Below are 22,346 nucleotides of genomic sequence, written 5' to 3'. Positions count from 1 at the left end.
AGGCGTTTGTTGAAACTATAAGGCTGATGGATGATGAACTGCTAAAAGCTCAAACAAAAGAAAATGGTGATGTCTTTATGTGGTTAAAACATGAAGCAACAAGAGGAAACGCAGCTGCACAGGTACAAAGTAATACATTTCCCTTTCTTGGTTTTATGCACACATCATATAAGTATATAGACTATGTAGGAAAGTTGTGGAGGACAGTGGACAGACATTTTCTCCTTCCACCCGGTATTGCTTCTTTTCATGAGCTTAAACTATTTCCCATGTTTCTGTCCGATAATATCCAGTGACCATGCAAAAAACTGTAACAATCATAGAATGGTTAGGGTTGGAAGGGATCTTAAGATCATCCAGTTCCAACCCCCCTGCCACGGGCAGGGACACCTCACCCTAGACCATGTCACCCGAGGCTCTGTCCAACCTGGCCTTGAACACTGCCAGGGATGGAGCATTCACCACTTCTTTGGGCAACCTGTTCCGGTGCCTCACCACGGATGATGCAAGGCAAAAGGGAATTGTTGTCAAGACTTAGCAACCTCCTTCTCTGATTGTTTTGTCTGGCTTTGTATTTGACATGGTGCAGTTATTGCTGCTTATCTGAGACCAGCAGCAATATGTTGTAATACTGAGCCATTGCATACATCAAGTCTGCCTCTATCACTCACCTCTGTGCTTAAATCAAGCCAGACTTCCATGGTACTGACAGCTGTAAAAAATAACCTTGCTGTAGATTTAATATCAGTACATTTCACCACTGGGAAGCCCTCTGAATATTCCTGATAACCAATTGTTTTCAAACTGTTGAGGATGTATAAGTAGTTTCTTCACACATTTGCAGACTTAAATGGATTTTACAAGTCTGCTCCTACAATTCCATACTAGCATTTATGACATAAGAGTTTATGTTGTTTTCTTCTAGCAACGATTGGCTCAGATGCTGTTTTGGGGCCAGCAAGGAGTGGCAAAGAATCCTGAAGCTGCAATAGAGTGGTATGCAAAGGGTGCAATAGAAACAGAAGATCCAGTGTTAATATATGATTATGCCATTGTGTTATTTAAGGTAAGTCATGTTTCATAGTTCTGCTTTAAAAAAATCATTCCTATGAGATGGATGTTTGTAAGTTACCTGCAATGACTCACTGTGAGAGTGTATACTAATGCTTTTAGATTTGCTCTGAAAATCAATCAATGGTTATGAAACTAGTATTGATTTTTATCTTATATGCACGACGTTTTTTAAAAAAGCAAGTTAGAAGCAGTTTAATCACTTTGTTCCTACCCAGATTCAGGATCAAAATACCACCTAAATTGTGGATCCTAATTTTTCCTAGTGGATTGTCACCTCGAAATTCTAACCTGGTAGTGGGCATAGACCTTGGGGTAGAGATGTAGGTGAAAGTTTGATCCTTTCTCAGAATGGCCTTTAGTAGGACATTTGGGTTTTTTAAGCTTTTTGAGTAGGAATTAAATAGTGTCTGCGTGCAGTTAGTTTTTCCCTGCTAGAAGCAGTAGACAGCAGAGGCTAAACTCAGGCATAACTCCACCTGAGCCAGATAAGTTGAATCAGCTAAGCAGCATTACCCATAACACACTCAACAGTACTAGAGGTTAGAGATAATAGTGAAGAACCATTAGGTCTTTGTCTCATTCTTTTGGCTGTAGAGGGCTGTTCTCTTCCAAATGCTTGCTTAAGTTTTGCTCGTGTTAATTCTGAGCTCTCATAGTCTGTTTGACTCATGTCTGGAATTAATTTTTATGGGTATCATCAGCATGACATCTGTGTATTTCCTCTGGAGACACTCTGGCATCCTTTTTCAGGAAAGATGAGAGCTCTTACTCATTGCCAAATTGTGAACAATCAATGCACCTTGGAATGCTAATCATTCTTTTTTAGTTGCTGAAAATGAAAGAGCTGTGATATTATTTACCCATGAAAATCACTTGAATCAACTGATGAAATAATTTTTCCTAGACCGAATCACTGAGATTCTGAATAATACCTAGGAAACAGCAGTATCAATTTTAAAATGCGTTTTCAATGTGTATATGTGAATTTTCACTAGCCCATATTCTGTATTTGTAAATTTCTGTAAATTTTCTTTATTTGTAAATTGTTCCACATATCCATTTCCTAGGGCCAAGGTGTGAAAAAGAATACAAAACTTGCTTTGGAATTAATGAAGAAGGCAGCAGCCAAGGTAAAATGTAATCAATATTTTATTGTAAAAGTCCTATACCAGGTGCTACTAATAATGAACTCTGATTTATATAAAATGCCTGTTGCCATAATTTTGTGTAAACATGGTTGTTTCTCACAGTGTCTTCACCGTGAATGATGAAAGCCTTATTTCCCCAAGTTAGGAGACTAGACCACTCAAAATCAGCCAAAATTTCCATGGAAGGAAAAGAATTCTCTCTGCTTACATCTTTTTGAACATTATATTTAAGTGACTTACAGAGTGAATAGTTGATCCAGGAGTATGGTTTTGCCTCATGTTCCCAAGCATTTTCTTCCAGACTGTACTAGGTATGTTTTTCACAGGGATGCCTACCAGGACTTGGAATTTTGACATGGTGATCTCTCCAGAGTCAGGTAGAGATAACTGCTGTCTTTGAATATCCATGCCAGCAGGCTTTGCTATAATAACAGAGTGTCTTTAAGTCATAAAGTGGATGAAAAGGACTGAAGACTGAGGTCTGGATTGTGCTTGCACAGTCTGCACTGAGTGATGATGCATTCCTGCAGCACAAGAGCTGAATGCAGTAGAATGGTGGTTTCCTGTCCCACCACCCTGGAGCTGTGGTGGTTTATGGCTAGTTCTCTCTGCTTAGAGTTAGAACCCCTCCGGGGAATGCTGGTGACTGGAAAAAGACTGTATGTGCTCTCTCTGACCAGCTCTTCCCTACTTCAGGTAGAAGACCTGGACGTCTCAAAGCTGCTTGTTTTTTCTATAGCAGGGGCACCACAGAGGAGAGGAGCCTCAATCTGTTTAATGATCTAGTACAGTCAGATTACCCAGGCCATGATCTGGTCCTTAGTATAAAAATGTAAGAGCATCTAGACCTTGAATACCTTCCTAGCTCTTAGAACCAGAACTAGTGAAATTACTGACAATGACAATAGGGCTTCATTGCTGACCACCATCATGCTTGTTCTATCATTCCTTTGAAACTGGAGAGACTACCTGTTCTACTGCCTGTTTGGGAAAGGCTTGAGTAAATTGATTGACTTTCACAGTGTGATCAAAATTCCCTTGTCTCAGGATCTGAGGAACAGATTCCAGGAAGCATCCTAGAGACAACAATTTCCTTGCTCTCCTTGAACCCTGTTAGTTGGGTTTTTATGCTCTGGTGCAAATTTTCTATGCAAAAATAACATCATAATTATTGAAAAGTTTAACTGCTTTTGCATTTTAATGGGTAAGTTAGTAACACGGTTTAAATCTGAAAGGAATAAATTTCCAGAGGGCCTTTGTAAAGTGCCAGTAATATACAGTTCTTTCTATAGAGGTTACAGAAGGAGACTGTAGTGTAGAAGCCAGCAGTAGCAAGCAAATAACTTGCATTTGTGCACTGAGATTTTTTTATGTAGTTTTTACCTTATGTCACTGTTCTGGTTCTTGGTTGTTATTAAACATAGATTATAAAATAGCATGTTTGGGATAGCATGTTTGGGATTATTGGTAGAGAGTAATTTGGGATTATTGGTAGAGAGTAATTTGAACTGCTGGCAGACTTACAGCCATCATATGACCCACCAGTTTATGCAAGGAAACGGTGACTCATTGCAACCAAAATAAAATCTGTCCCAGGAGGACTTTCTCATCTTGATCCATAGTTATTGGTGCAAAGATGCAACTTAATGATAGCATGTAACACTATCTTAAGCAGACCTGGATGATGTCGGTCAAATATATTTTGAAAACAGCATCACAAGGTTCTGTGTTCATTGGTTCCTAGTCATTCTTACGGAAATATTTTCTTAGAAATTTAAAAAAGTTAAAAGTTTAAAAGAAGGGTTTTTTTGATTGCTAATCCTGTCAGCCAGGTTCTGTGAGTTCACAAGAATATATGTCCTGTTTTGGGTTTGTAGAGAAAACAGGTGAAAAATTCTTTCTTTCTTGTCAACAAATACAAATCTGAATTCAGACAGAGCTGAGACTGTAGAATGAGACAACACTGGAGTCTTAATCCTTGCGCTTACTATGAGGTCACAAGGAAGAATAATGTGAAAAAAAGCCAGCTAACCTTTATATCCCTTAGTCCCAGATCAGTGTAATTTTGGCTGGATCCTTGTGCCAGCCGTCTAGAATCTAGGCAAGGTCACAAGAGCACCCAAAGTTTTGAGCAGCAGGTTAGAGTTGCAAAGTGACCCAAAGCAGAATCAAATATGTGACCTGAGACCACTCTTCTCCTTCCCTAAGGGCTTGCCCCAGGCAGTGAATGGATTGGGATGGTATTACCACAATTTTAAAAGAGACTACAGAAAAGCAGCTGAACACTGGTTAGTTGCTGAAGAGTTGGGAAATCCAGATGCATCATACAACCTTGGAGTCCTTTATTTAGATGGGATTTACCCTGGAGTACCTGGTAGAAATCAGGTGAGTAAATATTTAATAGTATCATTTCTTACATTAGGACCCAGTTTAGATTTTTTTTTTGCTTTGTTCTTGAGACTGCTGTGTTCACTCTGAGATGGATTTTGATACCTTTTATCACAAACAAGGGTGTTACTGGGGAATTCAGTCAGATTGCTTAGGGAGAGACATTACACAAGTATCTTGGTCATACTTATGTGTGTGTTTGTGTTCCTTAATTTAGAAACAAAGCAGGTGCAGGTTTAACTGCAGGGACTGCTTCTGCTTTCCTCCTTCCAGTGACAGCACCCAGGTAGTGCGTGCTCTCACATTGTGTGATCCTTTCGGGTTCTCTCAGTTTTAGATTGGAAAGTGTATAGGGAAAAGTCACTTTTCACAATAGATGAAAGCAGCAGAACCTTGTCCCTGAACTTGTGAACAGCTATGCTACATTCAAATTGCTTCTGTGAACCTCAGAACTGCAGTGAAAGTCCTTCAAGCCAGATTTGCAGATGTAACTAGTACTGTCCTGGGAGACTGCAGTATTCTGGTTTGTTGTTCTGTGACACAGCCCATTTATTAATTTTTCTCACTCATGTGCAAAATTAATTTTCCTCTAATAGGAAAGGTCTACTTAGGTTATATTTCTTTTAACTAACTAGGTAGTTTGCAACCAACAGCACAAACATAATGAGGTAGGCTGTAATAGATGCAAGGAGACCTTGTGCTTGGAGCTAAAAGATGTTTCCAGTGTGGCCTGTGATTTCTGAGATCTGGATATACTCCAGACTGAGCATTTCTGCTGCCTGCCAACAGCAGCAGTGCTTGCCAGCATGTGCATTTGGCAAACACATTTTCCTTCCCCAGGGACAAAAATACCCATTTCAGAGTTGCTGATTGTAAGAGTACACCTAAAAGTGCCCTGGTTTCTTTATTCACCAAAGCCATGAGCAAGGAGAAGTACATAGTTATGGCTGTGGTGGATACTCTGAAGTCCATGCTCACTCACAAAAAACATATATCAATGGTTAAAAATTTCCTGAAATAAATTGTTTAAGGCTGTGTGCTGCTTTGGTTTGTATTACAGATTGCTATTTCTGAGGGTAAAAGATGGAGAGTAGCACAGCCTGCCCTCTTCTGCAGCTCTGGCCCTGCCTGATCAGCCTGTGTTATCTTCTATGAACCAGTTTCAGAGGCTTGAGCACTGTGGTTGTGCACTGCTGGACATACTGAGCATTGCTGCTGCTCCCCAGCCTTCACTTAGGGATGAAGTCCTGCTCTTCAGGATCCCTTATTAACCTCCGTACTAGTGAATAATTTTACTTTTGTCAGTGCACACAAGCCTTGTATGCTACCAGGTGTTACTTACGCATTTAGGCACTTTTTATTTGATATTCCATATATTACTAGAATTTATGTTTTTAAAAACCTTTCTTGAGCCTCAACTGTTAAAAAGTTAGAAAAAAGGAATTCATTTCATCTAAGTATGTTAAAAGTAGTTAAACTGGCTTGCCCTCATTAGCCAATTGCCTCTTGTAATTCATTTAATGAAATGAGTCCCAAGAAATGAAACTCAATAAACATTAATAGTGCAGAGTTGCTAATTGTGTCTTGTTTCTTCACAGACAGTTGCTGCACACTATTTCTATAAAGCTGCTCAAGGAGGACATATAGAAGGGACTTTACGATGCTCTCTCTATTACATCACAGGAAATATGGAAGACTTTCCTAGAGATCCAGAAAAAGCTGTAATGTAAGGAATGAAACCATTTGTTAAGGGAGAATGTATTTCTGGTGGGATTATTTTGGTTATTGGTGATTTTTAAGTCCATAGTCTAAATAGCTTGTACTCCAGGATGATTACCTCCTCAACAAAAGGTTCTTTAGCAGTAAAGTTTGATCCACATGAATATGTGTATTATTTAAATCACCAGTAGATTTTGAGAGATGCTAAGTAGTTCTAGCACTATCTTTTTCCAGAACAGCTCTGAGAGGTTGTATCTAACAAAGCCACGCTTATTTGATTTTCAAGAAATGCCAGACTCATGATGTCGTAGAACTGGCATTTTGCATCAAGAAAAAGGCAGATAGTTAGTTATATCACTTACTAACTTAGGTCTTAAAAAAAAAACAAAAACATAGGATGTCTCATGTCTCTGATATCCTTATGGAGATGAATGGACAAAATGTTCTCATTCAGTCAACAGTTGCAAGATTGATGGAGCAATTATTGTGAAATCCCATAGTTTGTCTTATGGAAGAAGTCAGAAGGTGATCCCGTATCCTTTTGTGTTCATTGAGTCAGTGTGAGTTGGAATAACATTACTTGAGCACAGCTGTTCATTTTTTATTGTTTGTTCTTTTCTACAGCTGGGCAAAACACATTGCAGAGAAGAATGGCTACTTAGGTCATGTCATCAGAAAAGCTCTCAATGCTTATCTGGAACTTTCATGGTATGTTTGTTCTCTTCAAGTTCATTTTCTATTTTCACTTTATAGCATGATAAAATAATTAACATTGGGCCATTATCTCAAAAAATCCACAAATAGCAGCACCACTGAAATCAGTAGCAAAACACTCATTAAAATAAAAGGAAGGAAGAGTGACCCAGAGCATAATTCAACAGTTCTGACAGACTCAAGTGAAAAAGAGGGAGTTTGTAGAGGGAAATAGTGTATCTGCTGCCTGTGATTTTCATCCCATAGTATTGTAGCATGTAACGTGCACCAGATTAGCCAGGGAAGCGCCTTTTGCTTTTAATATTCCCTCTGTTCCAAAAAACATATTTTGCTTTCTCTCTTCTGTCTAATACCATGTCATGAAAACTCAGGCTGCTGGTTTGTGTTTGTTCTTTTTTTGTATATGGGTAATACTGTCTTTTCTGTAAAGTATAATAGGGGGCTGCAATATCCAGTGAGCCAACCAAGAGGTTTCAAAGTAGCCTCCAGGTTAATGCTCCATTTTTGCAGTGACCTGTCGGCATGAGCATCAAATACTGTATACACAGGCATTAGACTGTCATACATGATTAAGACAACAACTTCTTTAGTCCTGCAGCCTTCCCCTGCTAGTACATACTTAGTGCTTCAGGCTTATGAGGTCTACAAGAAACTGTCAGTGCATTGTTCTGGAGTAACTGAGACTTGACCTCACTTTTCAAAACTGAACAACTCTTGGTTAATACTTTTGTAGCATGTTCTGATGTATGAGCCTGTGTACTCTGCATACAGCCCCATCAAAGTCCTGTGCACGTGACAGAGCATTAAGATCCCAGAACCAGCTGGTCCCAACAGCTAGCAGGAAAAATCTGCTGGAGTCTCAAGATGCCAGTGACCAGGAGTGTATGAGTACTTACTTACAGATACTGGTGCTAGTCATCTCTGGTTTGAGGAGTACGTTCATGTTGAAAACTTTGGTCCTGAGTATTTCTTCATGTATCTTGCATCGATGTAAATTGTCACACTGCCAAGCAGACCAAACAATATGTTCCTTGGTTGTTGGTGTCAGCAGCCCACGTATTCTACACACCTGTTAGACATCTTGTTGTCATTCTCAATGTCTGATTTAAAGGCCTTAAATGAGGAGTTTTTTTCTGAATTGCCATTTGAGACTTAAGGATCAGAAGAACTAACTTCCCAGCTTAGATATCCTGAATTTGTTCTGTGTTGCCAGTGTACATGGCAAGTACAAGGAATAAATTGTAATCTTGCAGAAGCAGCTGGGCAGCAGGAGTTTACTCCTGCTAATTCTGCAAAGGTAACTGCTTTTGCAATTTCATTTGAAGTTTCTTTGCTTAAGCACCTACTCTTGAAGTCAAATGTGTTTTTAACCATATTTGCTTCCTGTTTGTGGAGAGAATCACTCAAAGCATGACCCTTTAATAGGAAGTTTTAGTAAGAAAAAAGTTCACCAAGTGGTTTTTTTTCATCTTGTAATTTTAAAGACTTCCTTGTAATTTTGAATATTTATTCATAATAGTGAGTAGATGAGGGACAGAGAACGTGAAAGAGATGCTCTCCTCTGGAGCACACACAAGCAGTGCTGTACCACTGTACCACAATAATGAATTGCTATACTGCAAATGCAAAATTAGCTTTTATTACTTGCTTTACAGTCACAGAAATAAAAGGGTAAAGAATACCAAAGTACTCGGATGAGTGATTGACAGATATATATACACACAGCTAAGTTAATTATGTATTTTTTTAAGTGGAGGAGGTACGAGTCCTTTAAGAATATTTTATCTGAAATATTTAAATAGGTAATTGGCCTTAATGTCAAATCAGCTTTATCATCAATGCCCACTGGAGCCAGTCTAGCGTCAATGCAAGAGAGAAACCTGCAAATCCTTGTGATCCAGCGTGGTTTGTTACACCAAGCATTGCCAGTAGGTGTAGCTGTTGCATGGGCTTCACGGCCTCTTGCTTTTTGAAACCTCGTACCAAAATTTTGCTGTTAGGCGATTTTATCGATTTATTGTGGGGGGGGGTTTTAACTTTAAGTAAAATAGATGTTATTTTTGTTAGGTTTTTCACTAATTTATTTTATCTAACGTTAGGCATGAAGCTTTGTTGCATTACATTTTAGCAGCTGAAACTGGGATTGAAGTGTCACAGTCCAATTTAGCACACATCTGTGAAGAAAGACCAGTAAGTAAATGTATTCACAACTAAAAGGAACACTTGTTAATGATAATGTGATCCTAATCTCTTGTCTGTGATATGAATGGATCAATTATTTTCTTTCCAGGACCTAGCAAGGAAATACCTAGCAACTGATTGTGTTTGGAGATACTATAATTTCTCTGTTTCTCAAGTCAATGCACCATCATTTGGTATGTATAAGGAATTCTTTCTGAATTTTAATTTTACTTCTTTTTTGTTTGTTTGTTACAACTTCTGTGTGAGTGAGCAAGTTAAGGGACAAGTAATTTCTGCTTATCATACATTTCCTTTTTAGTGTTTTGATAGGAATATCAGGGGAAAAAGGTATTCGAAGTGTTGGATTTCAGCACAATTTTTCTAAGAATTTCCTTTTTATGGCATAAAATTAATAAAATATTAATAAAATGACATAATAAAAAGCTAAGCCCTGAGAAGGGGCTGGATATTTACGAGCCTGAGCAATTGACTCAAGGTTTAAGAGAAAAAAAAACCAAAAAGGAGTAGACTTTATGAGCTCATGCTGTTTAGTTTATCATCAAAGCCAAAATCCAAAAGCAAATATACTTCCATATCATAATTGAGTCATGAGAAACTAATGAAGGCTAAAGTATCCCTTATCTAATTTATTATGAGTTTTTCTGCCAAGGTACAGAGTTTATCAACATTGGCACAGCTTGCTTTGGGGAACTGAAGGATTCTCTGTTTTGTAAAAAGCATGTGAAAAGTAGAGTGTAAAAATAATACAGGCTACTAATTTAAGTACACAGCAGTGCAGAAACTGAATATCACATTGGTATGGCCTGAAACCACAGGAGCTGGCAAACTCTGTTAGCTCTTGTGAGGAGTTTGTAGATGCCTTGGCAAGGTGCACTTTGGTTGACCCTTTGGCAGATTCAATGGTACAATATTAGAGAAGCTTCTGAAGGTCAGACTCATTGGGTGAGACTGATTCCGTTCAAGTAAAGGAGAGAAGACTTGCTGGGTTCAACAGGGGAAGAATTTTATTACTTTATGTCTTCCTCGTGAGTAACATAAGGAGAATTTTATCTCTGACTCCTCCCTGCAGTAGTGGAGGATCAAATCACCAGTGCAGGGCCTGGGATGGAGAGTCTAGCCCTGGCAGGATTGATTTCCAGGCCTACATTATCAGTGCAGCTCTCCAGGGCTGGAATGATGCGGTTGGTACAGTGGAGGAGAACTCTCTTCTTGATGATTCACTACAGTGTTCATGGCCTTCCACTCTGCCTTTGTGCCAGCCCATCCATGTAGTCTTTCTGCCTCTGTTGTTGGATCAGTGACCAACTTGCTTCCTGGAAGAGCTCTGCTATAGTCCACTGTAAAAACAGGTGGGATTTCCAAGTAGCTCCTGTAGGCACACAAGGCAAGGTGTAGAAATGATTCAAACCATTTGGGGAATTCTTAGGTCAGATAAGTGTAGACACAGTCATGGGAGTTTTTAAACCCTTCAGCATAGATTAGTACAATGTCGTGCTTTCTCTTGTCTGGGTCAATACCCACCCTGTTGGAGCTTTTAATTACTGTGCAATATCACAGAAAGATGTTTGTAAAATAGTTGCTGGGCACTGCTTCCTTCTAGACCAGGATAATTCTATACCTACTGTTGTCCTGAGTTGGGTTGGATTTGAAACTAACAAAATTATCATTAGCAAAGTTCCATAACTTTGGGGATGGGTTCAGCCACCATAGTGACAGGTACAGAACACTCAGACAGCATGTTTTTGAGTCTCGTCAAGTTAGTAGGGCTAACCTGAATAATAAGGCTACAGGTTGCCCAAAGACAGATTCAGCAAGTAAAGAAGGAATGTAGTATAAAGTCTCTAAGTCTCAGTTTTTGTAAGAATACAGTATCATTCATTCCTTAAAGAGAAACCATGAGAAGTTTCATCCAGGATAAATATTTTCAGTGGGCAGGCTGATGTAAAGTAGCCACAGAGACAGCTAAAGAGTAGAATTACTATTACCTTTTTGATCACATTAATAGTTGGTTAATTCTACTTCCACAAATACTCTCAATGATCTGCTACTCATTTCTTTGACAGCTTATTTGAAGATGGGTGATTTCTACTACTACGGTTACCAGAACCGGTCTAAAGACCTTGAGCTCGCAATGCGGATGTATGCACAAGCTGCATTAGAGGGAGATTCACAGGTAGGCCTGCAGTCATAATGTGTTTATAACACATCAGAACTTAGAACAATCTGAGACTACTTATTCTGCTTGGCTACGTCTGCACTGACGAAACCTGCTAGGGTAAGTTATAGTTACTTCAGAATTCTATGTGAGTCAATAGTTGCTGTTTCATGATAACAGAAGGTAAACCTAGCATAGATGGACAGCCCTAGAATTTGGCAGGTTTGAAAGCTAAGTTGATGGCCCAGCTGAGTGCTATCTTACCTTGGCATAATTGATTCTGTTGTGACCTTGGTATTTTTGCTACTGCAAAGAGGAACAATTAATAGACTGCTGAGTCATATTCCAGTCCTATCCTCTGCTATTTTAGGATGAAACAAGAAGACTGGCCCATTTCCTTTGGTATACTGTGTGAATCCTAGGATGAATTTTGTTCACTCCACCAACATAAGCTTCATCTTAAAATGCTTTAAAATTCAAAGATACACTATAGCATGTTACCAAAGACATGCAGTGTTTCAACTCTGAATTTCCTGCCCTCAGATCTTCCTGAAGTGTCCTGAGTGCAATATTCTGTTCTCCCTGTCCCTGTGTAATGTCCTCAGACAGTATCTTGTATGTGAATTTATCAGAGGTAGCATAGTTGGGTTCTGTTTTGAGGATACTGTGGCAAAACATTACTGCTAAACTTGCAAAGGAAAGAATAGGTGCCTGGACTTTTAAAGTATGAAACCTAAAGTGGTGAGGAATCTTGTAATACACCTCATGTATTCACCTTCATGGTTCTAAAGAGACATAGAGGTGCCTAAGACTTGTTCAAACAAGCAAAACTCTAAGATTAAGGACTTAGATTGTCTGGAGGAAATTTCTGCTCTCAATTTCACTATTCAGATTGCTGTTGATCTATAGAGCTAGGTAGAGAGGAATGAAACAGGAGTCCATTTCTACTTTCAGTCTGTATTTCCCTAGTAGATGAAAGATTAGTTTGATATGGTGGCTGTGTTTAAAGAACAGTTAAAATAAGAAAGCTCAGATCTTTTTCCAAATGGTTTCTAAGAAAACAGCATCACAACAAATGAATGCTAATTATTTTGCATTTTCAGTATTTGCCTGGGTTATGGTTAGGAGAGAAGGCTTTCATAATTACTCAGTGAAGATCACATTAAACTAAATTAATTTATAGAAGACAGTTATAACTATTTAGGTACTTGATGCCTTAAATATATCTATGAAAATTTGATGGTTACGAAGTGTGTATGCTTTTTTATTGTTAGGGTTTCTTTAATTTGGCCCTTGTCATAGAAGAGGGCAACTCCATACCATCCTACATTCTGGATCACTTGGAAATTGATGAGGCATTGCATTCTAGTAGTATGTCACTTCTTCAGGAACTTTATTACAGGTGAGTCTTTTTTCCCTTTAATCAGCATCTTCTGTTTTTCCATGCAAGTAGCATTTACTATGGAGAACAGCAGCTCCTGTAATTATTAACTTTGTTCACTTTATGATTTGAGACAGGTTAAGGTCAACATGCTTGAAATGTTTAAATTACCTAAATATTTCAGTTTATGCCTGTTAAAGAGACCTGATTATATGTGGTTACCTGAAATAGCAGGGACTGGATTTAATGATCCAGGATGTCTTTTCCAATGTACTTAATATATAATATTACATATATAATTAATATATTTAAGTTCCTAAGTTAAGCACTGACAATTTATATACAGTCCAAAACAATCTTGTAATGCTAAATAGAGCATAATTTAATACAGAACTTAAAAGTACGTAACTGGGATAACAGCAGTCCTTCATATTTATTCTGCAAAGACATTCCAGCCTGCACAGATGATGTGGCACAGAATATTAGATAGGGGAGAAGGTTCTCAGTCTGCTGCCTGAACTGCCTGTGCCAGCACTGTTCATGCACAAACCACCTAGAGACTTCTGGTTCCAGTACAGAATTTAGGTTTCGTTTACCTGGGTAGAGCAGCATGTGTTGGAAAGCAAAGTGTGAATGGGAAGCTTACACAATACTTGGTAGATTCATGGAACTGCCTTTCAGATATTTAAAGAAGGAGAAGCTAAAGATGAAGCTGTGAACCAAAAATGGTTTTTTGAGTGGTATTTTCTCAGTTTTGCTACTGAGTGTTGTGTGATCCCCAAAAAACTGGAGAAGATATCAACATCAAAACCTCATTTGTCAATTCACCAACAACCCACTGAAATTATTCTTCACTGCAGTTAACCTGAACTTGTACCCTAAATTACTTCCACTCCACATGAAATTACTAGTCAGATAATTAGGGCTTCTGGACTAGCTGGTCCATCTGGGATTTTAAACTTGAGCCTGAATTCTGCCTTCACTTGGTCTGAATCCATCTGCTTTGCAATGAGAGTAATTCCAGAGTGGACAGTGCTGCAGGGTTTTCCCATCATCATACACTTTTGTCCAGAAGGACACATACTTTTTAAAAAAAAAAAAAAAAAAAAAGTCACACAGAATTTTATATAAAAATTATATATATTTATATAAATTTGATATGTATTTTCTATATAAAATTTAATATTAAAAAATTTAGTGTCTATATACACACACCTCACCCCTCCCTCCTCAGCTTGGTAGAAAGATTCAATTGTAGCTTAAAATAGGTCCTGTGATTTAGCTGTCTAAACACCCTTAGTAGGTGAAGTCCTAATGGATAGAACTGAGAAAGCTGCTCACTCAGCTCACCCCACAATGGATACCTTGTAGCTGGCCAGCTAAAGCACTCTGAGCTCTGACTGCATTGTGTGGCACTCCATTGTCTCTAAAGGGGGTTTAGGCACCAGCATCCTGCATAGGCAACTAAATTTTGTACATCTAATCCTGAGTCAGGTCCTACTGCTGTTGACTCACAATAGTTAGAAGCAAGTAGAAGTTAGAAGCAAGAAGCAAGAATCTTGGGTATGGCCTTGCACTGTGACTGCTTGACAAGAGTAGTCTGGATGCTTAGACCCATTGCTGACTAGTAAGAAAATAAAAAATACGCTACTAGGATAAGGTATTCCGTGCTTAATGAGGTTGATCTGGCATATCTATGATTTTTCACTTCACTGTGAGATAGTGATGGTAATATCTGGTTGTTTTTCTGGGTTACTGAGGTTTGCTGCAAACCCGCTGAGGATTTCCAGTGCCACAAAATGGTAGACGACTAATTAGTTCTTTCAATCTTCTTCTTGTAGGTGCTGGAATAATAGTAACCAAGAATCAATTAGTCCATGCTCATTAGCACTGCTTTATTTTTACATGAGAGTTTTCTGGAACAATATTTTACAATCTACTTTGGTATGTATTGCTCCTTTGGTGCATGCAAAGTTCAGTCGGAGCAGTACCTTGGCTTTGCACTGCTGTAATTATGTTTTTAATCTTACTGTCACAGATCTACTTCATGGGAACCTTTCTTTTATCAATTCTGGTTGCATTTGCAGTGCAGTATTTTCAATCTTTATCTGGTAAGTATTTGTCACAGTAAAACTGAAGAAAGAGGAGTGATCTTTTTATTTCAGTAAAATCTTCAAAAATAAAAGTAGGAGTCCCCAGATTGGGTAGAGGTACCTCTGAACAGCAACTTTTGGCACACAAATCATCTTTTGATCATTGAAAAGGGGTGGATGAAGCAAGGCACAGGTTTAGAGCTGTTGCTTTCTGGAGAATGTCCCTTGATAAAGGAAACTTGATAAAAGCGTAACTGCAGGAGATTATGACTGTAAATAAGAAATTATTTCCCATCTCCCAGCATGCAGTATCGTTAATTATATGACCAATTCCATATACAGTCTCTGCAATATGCAATGAGGCTGTGTTCCCTATTTTGTATAACTGGATCCATTCAGATACAAGGTGGGAGAAAAGGTGAGGTACAGAAAGCTGGTAAATTGGAGTAACTTAGGAGGAGGCAGTTCAGCCTCTTCAGATCAGTAACAGAATCAGTAAATACATTCAGTCAGCACTTGCAGACTCCTCCTGTCCTAAAATAGAAAGTTTTGCTGTATGCTGTTTTTTCTGATGGGACAGAGAATATTAAAGGACAGAAAACCGAATGCCAGACTTTAGTCTATTAAAACTCTCAATTATTTTTTTTCACCATATTGAAGGAGATATCCTTTTTTCACCATATTGAAGGAGAGACAAAACTACATTGCTCAGGAAAGGGGAAGAAATCCTTCACCATCCCATGCAAAAATAATGAGTTGTCATTTAAAAAGCACTGCCAGCTTCAACCAAGTGTTTCACTTCAGATTGCAAGACAGGACGTTGATGGGGAAGTTGTGAAAAGAATATTTCCAGTGATGAAAATAATTTCTTCCACTAAATACATTTTCTTAGGTCCAGTAGACAGCTTAATGTTATTCAGAAACTACTACTTTCTGACATATTTCTGTAATAAAATACAGAAAAAGTTACTTTCCACTTTGACAACCTACACCTGTAGGGAATAGTATTTAAAATAACCCCCAAAACAAAAAAACATTAAATATAAAAAGATTATTTTAATTCTGTAATTCCAAGATAGCATGTAAGATATGTAGCTGTGAATAATGTTGACTAATTATGAAACCCTGCTTTCTTTTCTTACCAGCTATAATTTATGGAAGTTGGGTATCATACTACAGATATACAAAGTGTGCAGTTAAAGTTAGTTATTCTTCTTTCAGTATTTCCTAACCTTTGTGTGTTATCCGTATATATGATTTTTATATACACATAATATTTAAATATTTATACTTCCTAGATGCAGTGGTGTCTTTTTTAATAATTTATTTTGATGTTTTTCCAAAGCCCATAATTCTCCTGGAGCAAGAGCAGAACCATCATCAGATCAACCTTCTTCCTCAGGGAGTAGCAATGAGGATGCTACCAGACTCATACAGCGAGATGAATCTGCATTTTCAAATGATTTAGCACAGCAGGAGTCAAACCCTCAAAATCCTCTTGTTACAAGCTGAAGTGTAGTTTTCTTAAGGTTGGTGTCCCATTGGGAAGATGGGATATGAACAACTGCAAATCTAAAAACTGACAACCAACCCTATTAGTGGCATTAATAACGCAGTCCAACAGCTAAAATTACGGGGAAATACAGATATGATTTCTCCACTGTAGAGGAAAGCCATCCCTATAATTTAACACTCCAAACAGATAACGCAGATTATTTCACTGTACCCAATACATGATCATACTGTAATTCGTTGAAGGACTTGAAGAAAACATGCAAAGTCTTTGCCTAATCAAAGAACAAGCAAACCTCCCAGCAGTTTTGATGATGAAGAATTTTTACTCACATATCTAATGTCTTATGAAATTGGCTTTACTGCATTTGAGCATATTTTATTAGTGAAGTTAAAGAGTTTTCCAAGTTGGAAGCATGAAAATTACATAAAAGTGAAACCCAGCCATCAACACTTTCGAAGTGCCATGGCAAACCAACCAAGACTTTGGTACATGCAATGATAACAATTAGGGGTTTGGCATTTTATATTCCATCTCAACTCTTAGATGGGAAAAACGTTTTATTTTGAAAGAAAACCAGGGAGATGTGCAATATGATCATAACACAGGATTTTTGCTGGCTGACCCTTGGGCAAAGTGTCACAAGTTTCAGCAGTTCCCTGGACAACAAAACAAACTCTTTGTGGCCCTTCCAAAAGCCACTGATCAGATAAAGTAACTTCCCTGATGAATAAATGAAGGAATATTTAAGTGTGAACAGGAGACACCTCACAAAGTGAGTGAACAATTTATTTTTGGGTTCTTCCATAGATGACATTGGCAAGGATTTATTTCATGTTCTGCAGTAGCTTTCAAAGACATCTATTTAAGTGACAGTTTATTTGATAAATTTTAGATGGGATATGTGGGTAACAAATACAGAGTGCAAATGCCTTCTGTCTGGTTTAAAATGGTCTATTAAGTGGCTGTAGGAAAAGGTCTGACTTTTAAAGTGGGTGTCCCTGCACCTCTGCAAAATGATGTAGATCACAGGTTTTAAATTGCACCAATCTATGCATTATTGAGGGTTAAATCCACTCTCCTTGCACTACATTATTTACTCTTGTAAATAAAAATATTTTTCTAATTCAGCTTGTATATGGAGGATTTTTTTTAAAGCACCTGTCAGATGAGATAGCATCTTGCTGTTGCAAATTCTCAAGAACAGTATTTAGGTGTCTGTTTTCTTGGCTTCATATGGGACAATCAACTCATGCTTTTTTGAAGAATACAGCATTCTTACAGACCTGGAAGAGTTTTTGTTGGTATTCAAGCACGACATAGGAGTTTTCCATAAGAAAGGAATGGATTAAAAGGAAAAAGCCTCTAAACAGCACAAGAGATTAATATATGCATATACACACACACACATCAAGATATGTTTCACTTCCAGAAAAGTGGAGATTCAGGTGTGTTCTTTTTATGTATAACTGATTATTTGGAAGTGTTACAAAGGAGCTTCACTTTTACATACTAAATGGTTGTTGGCTTTCAGAGGTTATATGCTGTGCTTTTGGTATCTGCTGCAAATGAGTCACCATCATTTTTGAGTCTGTTTTAAGTTGCAAAACCTTGTGCAGCTGAACTTGATTCAAAATTCCTTAATGCAAATGTATGGGTATTTCATACTTTTTTCACCTGATAAAAGACAACTGTGCATTTGTATGAAAATAGGCAGGTTTGGATGGCAAGTCCAAATATTTTGCAGAAAGTTAAGTGTAGCCTTTGCAGGCAAGTAGACAGTTGTCACAGCATCAGCATGATGTAAGGTACCTAGCACTTAGATGGTCACAAGAAACTTTGGACATTCATATGGCAAATATTGCTTGTAGTAAGTCACATGTGCAAGATGTATTTTATTTTACTACATATGTTGTATGTAGATAGCAAAATTGAGGCTTCTGGTTAAGTATTAATCCCATGGGAGTTTGTCAGTGGTGGTATGATCACAACCCATGTGTTGAAATCATAAAGCAGCAGTGGTTTAGGTTGTGCACATGCAGGTCAAAGTTAAGTGTTAACAGTCAGGCTGACTGCATTTTCCTCTCCAAAGTAAGCCCATGTTCTCAACTTTAGTAATTAACTAATTTGAGGAGGTTTGCAGAAACATGATTTCACATCTGTATTTCAGAAGACAATTACTGAAGCTGCAATGCATTTCTTGATGCCAGCAGTTAATAGTTAGGTCTTTGTTTATTGTTATCCATTACATCAGAAGTTCTGCCGAAGTATACTTAAAGTATGTTAAGATAAGCAACTCTTCACAGTAAACTGGCAATAGTTAAGGCTGACGTAATAATAGTTACATTATTATCCTTCACTTCTTTCAAGATCTAGAGGGCTATTATTTGACAGCCTAGAGAAGCAAACAGTTCCCAGAGAGAAAGAGGATGGTTAGTTAAGCAAAGCAGCTACATAGTTCCACTACATCCACAAAGAAGGAAAAATAAGGAGGGGAGAATGGGGAAGAGAGGAAGATTATCAATCATTATTTTTGTAAATTGAAACAAGGCCACTGAAGCACATAGTTTCTGCAGTCCATGCTGAGGGGTCAGGGTGGGAGTGAGGAAATAATAAATCACACGTAGAGAGCTAAAATGCTGCTTGTTTATACACATTTCATAGAAGCCCAGCTGTCTGAACAACACAGGTAGTGCTTAAGGCAGTGTAAGTGATGGCCATTTTTCTCTTTCGCACTTGGTTCAGCCCAGAATCATCTTCAGCAAATAAATTAGAGACAACAAAGAATTTCAGAGTGGTTATTTACACAATAAGCACCCAATTGTCTAAAATTAGAATTATAGAATGGTTAGGGTTGGAAAGGACCTTAAGATCATCTAGTTCCAGCCCCCTGCCACGGGCAGGGACGCCTCACCCTAGACCATGTCGCCCAACGCTCTGTCCAACCTGGCCTTGAACACTGCCAGGGATGGAGCATTCACCTCTTCTCTGGGCAACCTGTTCCACTGCCTCACCACCCTCACTGTAAAGAACTTCTTCCTTATATCTAACCTGACCTTCCCCTGTTAAAGTTTGAACCCATTATCCCTTGTCCTATCACTACAGTCCCTGATGAAGAGTCCCTGTCTGGCATCCTAGTTGTTAACACCAACTAAGTAAGCGAATATGTGTTACTGGAAGTGACAAGGGAGAGAAGTTATTACATACAGTGTAGTGTATGTACTGAGTGAGAATTACATACCAGCCACAGATTGGGAAGGGGAGGTAGGTGAAGGTAAGCTTAAAGAAAGGCAGTGTTGAGTAGTCCTGGGTGGTTAATGACTTTAAGGTTATGCAGTAGGCAATTCAAACCAGTTTCACAGAATTTGCAACTATGCCAAAAAGTTTGTTCAGCTTTGAATTCCATAGCAGGGTAGCAGTAGGACAGACCAGAATGTGGGCATCCTTACATGGGTGACTTTGTGACCACTGTCCAGTGCTGCTTTCCAGTCCACATAGTGACATAACTTTACATCCCAATATACCAGCATGAGTGCATGCTTAAAGTTATGTATTAATACCTTGCCATAGAAATTTTATTCAGTGATAAAGGAGCAAATACATGGAAATTAGTCCTGGCATACTGATCATATAAGCATACCCTCTGTTGGGACTTCTGTATGCCCATTTGAGCTACTGGGAAAGCATAGATGGTCTTTAAAAGCATGTGGCAAACATGGATTATCTGTGAAGAGATTTGTTTTATAGCAGGTTCTAGTCTGTGTAAACTGTCCCCATTGACTGATGGACTCTGACATTTAACACTAGTTGACAGTTGACCCTTACCCTAGATGAAATGAAGCACAAAGGTACAAAAGGTACAAAACAGGTAAAATAAGCTTTGGCTGAGGAATTCCACCCACACGCCCTCTCCTCCCTCCCTTAAATGCACCAAGTGCATCAAAAGACTGGAATGTACAAAGAGAACAAAATTGAAAGAAAGAGCTGGAATTTTCTTAAAAGAAGGCCAAGCGTAAGGAAGGACAAGGGGAGTCTGGGCATGGAGCAATTTCCTGTGCTGTCATGTGAGCTCTAGGTGACGGGAGCAATTCCTGAATAACCAACAGAACATTGTAAATGAAGAAAAAGCAACTACTGGGATATAGATGTGCTGGAAACGCATCAGAGCTTGGATGTTTATGAAAACACCTGATTCCAATGCCAGAAGGCCAAATAATTTATTTACAGTAAAAGTAATGGTGAGTCTGTGCCTAAGTAGAAGGTATCTGTGTTAAAAGCTGGCACATACGGATAAGCGAGCATCAAAACTGGAAAAGATCAGGAATAATGAGTAACCAAAATGGAAATGATCACTTGCATAATTGCAGTACATGCTTCTGTTACAGCAAGCATTGGATGTGCTTGAAAGAAACACCAAAGAAAACCCACCAAAAAACACCAAACAAAAACCTCAACCATCTGCAGTAGATTAGATATTCTGAAGCATTGAGGTTCTGAACTTAAATTGCACCAGTGCTATGTGCCCATTGGCTTAAAGGACTTGGTTGTTCGGTAAGTGCTATCAGATACCCATCTACCTTTGGGCATCCTAATGACCCCTTAGAAGAAAACTGGCTGCAACAGGTTCATTTATAACTCTGTGTTTGGTGATCTTTCCTCTCTGCTAACGTACTCCTTGACCTTGCTTCCCTCCCTGGTTCGTGTTTTCCAGTTGCTGTTGTTCTCCTTCATTTGTCCACATTGACATCTCCTTAATCACTCATAAGCTGTCTAGATAGCTCCTAACACTCAGCATTGCTATTTGCTCTTATCAGTTCTGTCAGGTGAACAGGAGAAAGCACAAGTCCATTAGCAGAGCCTAGCACTCTTTTATGACAGTCCGCCAAAGCAGGAACTGAGATATGTGCACAGCATTTTCTATCTGTTCATTAGTGGCATGGCCCAAGTCATGGATTTACACAAGCAGTATCTTTAATTGTGCAAGTTAGAAGCAAATCTCGCTGGCTAGATTTGTATTAATAAATTAATGAAGGCCAAGCTCTGCTATCTGGCTGTGAGTAGTTAAACTCTTCCTGGGAACCCGGTTGCCTCATGTACTACTTATTTGGACCAGTCCTGGTCCATAAAACCCCCAGATGGTGCCCAGCTGTTGTCTAAGAGGATTCTACTCAAGTTAGGACAGGAAGCACACCACCAGAAGCTGAGATAATCACCCAGTGCTCAAGCATATCCTTCAGACCTTGTTTAGATTAATTGTGCAGATGAGCTGAGACTACTGGCCTCTCTTACAGGCTGTGGAACTCCATTCCACCTCCAAGCAACTACTGTAAGATTAATGCCTCTGATTTCACTGGCCTGTTTATCAGTATGTGCCATCCAGCAGTGCAAAGATGGTCAGAGCCTTTTTGAAGGCTTGCTTTCTTGAGAGCAGTGTGCTCAGCAGGTGTTTGTAGACCACAGGACAGCCTTTCCAAACACACCAGTATTGACTGACTGGAATGATAAATCAAAGTCTCTACTCATGCTCCAGGAAGACTGAGGCAGTTCTGCGCTTCTGCTCTGTAGAGTTGCTTAGTGGAGGCTGTCCCTGCCTCCTTGTCCCCTACTAACTCTGTCTGCTGTCCTACCCAGCTGACAAGGTTTAGAGGCTCACAGTTGCAGATGGACAGCTCTTCTGTTCTCATTTGAGTCCCCCACAGTATGCGAGTCCAGAAAAAAGTTAACCATTTCAATTCAGTCAATTACAATACCAACTGGTGAAGCCCGGATACATCTACTCTAATGAAAGTAGCCTAGTTTTCTACATTAAACAAATATGAGAGGTTGCGGAGGAACAGAAATCTTTCCTCTATTTTTAAATCTTTACTGATCGGCTGTAAAGAAGGCTCAAGGGGGACCTTATTACTCTGTACAACTACATGAAAGGAGGACGGAGCAAGGAGTTGGCTGGTCTCTTCTC

The 22,346-nt window shown here is 38.8% G+C and overlaps 1 protein-coding gene across 1 annotated transcript in view; it reads left to right on the top strand.

The window, feature by feature from the left end:
• The window catches only part of SEL1L3 (SEL1L family member 3), a 36,550-nt gene extending 19,033 nt beyond the window's left edge, over positions 1-17,517 (top strand). Inside the window, exons 12-24 of the mRNA XM_030493275.1 lie at positions 3-122; positions 926-1,066; positions 2,142-2,204; positions 4,431-4,607; positions 6,209-6,336; positions 6,954-7,037; positions 9,143-9,233; positions 9,334-9,418; positions 11,309-11,418; positions 12,675-12,802; positions 14,623-14,725; positions 14,820-14,892; positions 16,220-17,517. Of these exons, the coding sequence (XP_030349135.1) occupies positions 3-122; positions 926-1,066; positions 2,142-2,204; positions 4,431-4,607; positions 6,209-6,336; positions 6,954-7,037; positions 9,143-9,233; positions 9,334-9,418; positions 11,309-11,418; positions 12,675-12,802; positions 14,623-14,725; positions 14,820-14,892; positions 16,220-16,386 (1,470 nt within the window). The 3' untranslated portion in view covers positions 16,387-17,517. The remainder of the gene's footprint in view (positions 1-2; positions 123-925; positions 1,067-2,141; positions 2,205-4,430; positions 4,608-6,208; positions 6,337-6,953; positions 7,038-9,142; positions 9,234-9,333; positions 9,419-11,308; positions 11,419-12,674; positions 12,803-14,622; positions 14,726-14,819; positions 14,893-16,219) is intronic.
• The last annotated feature ends 4,829 nt before the right edge of the window (positions 17,518-22,346 follow it).

This window comes from Strigops habroptila, chromosome 7 (assembly GCF_004027225.2).
Source record: "Strigops habroptila isolate Jane chromosome 7, bStrHab1.2.pri, whole genome shotgun sequence".
Taxonomy (NCBI): Eukaryota; Metazoa; Chordata; class Aves; order Psittaciformes; family Psittacidae; genus Strigops; species Strigops habroptila.
The sequence above is the reverse complement of the archived record's forward strand: the minus strand, read 5'-3'. Positions and strand labels throughout refer to the sequence as shown.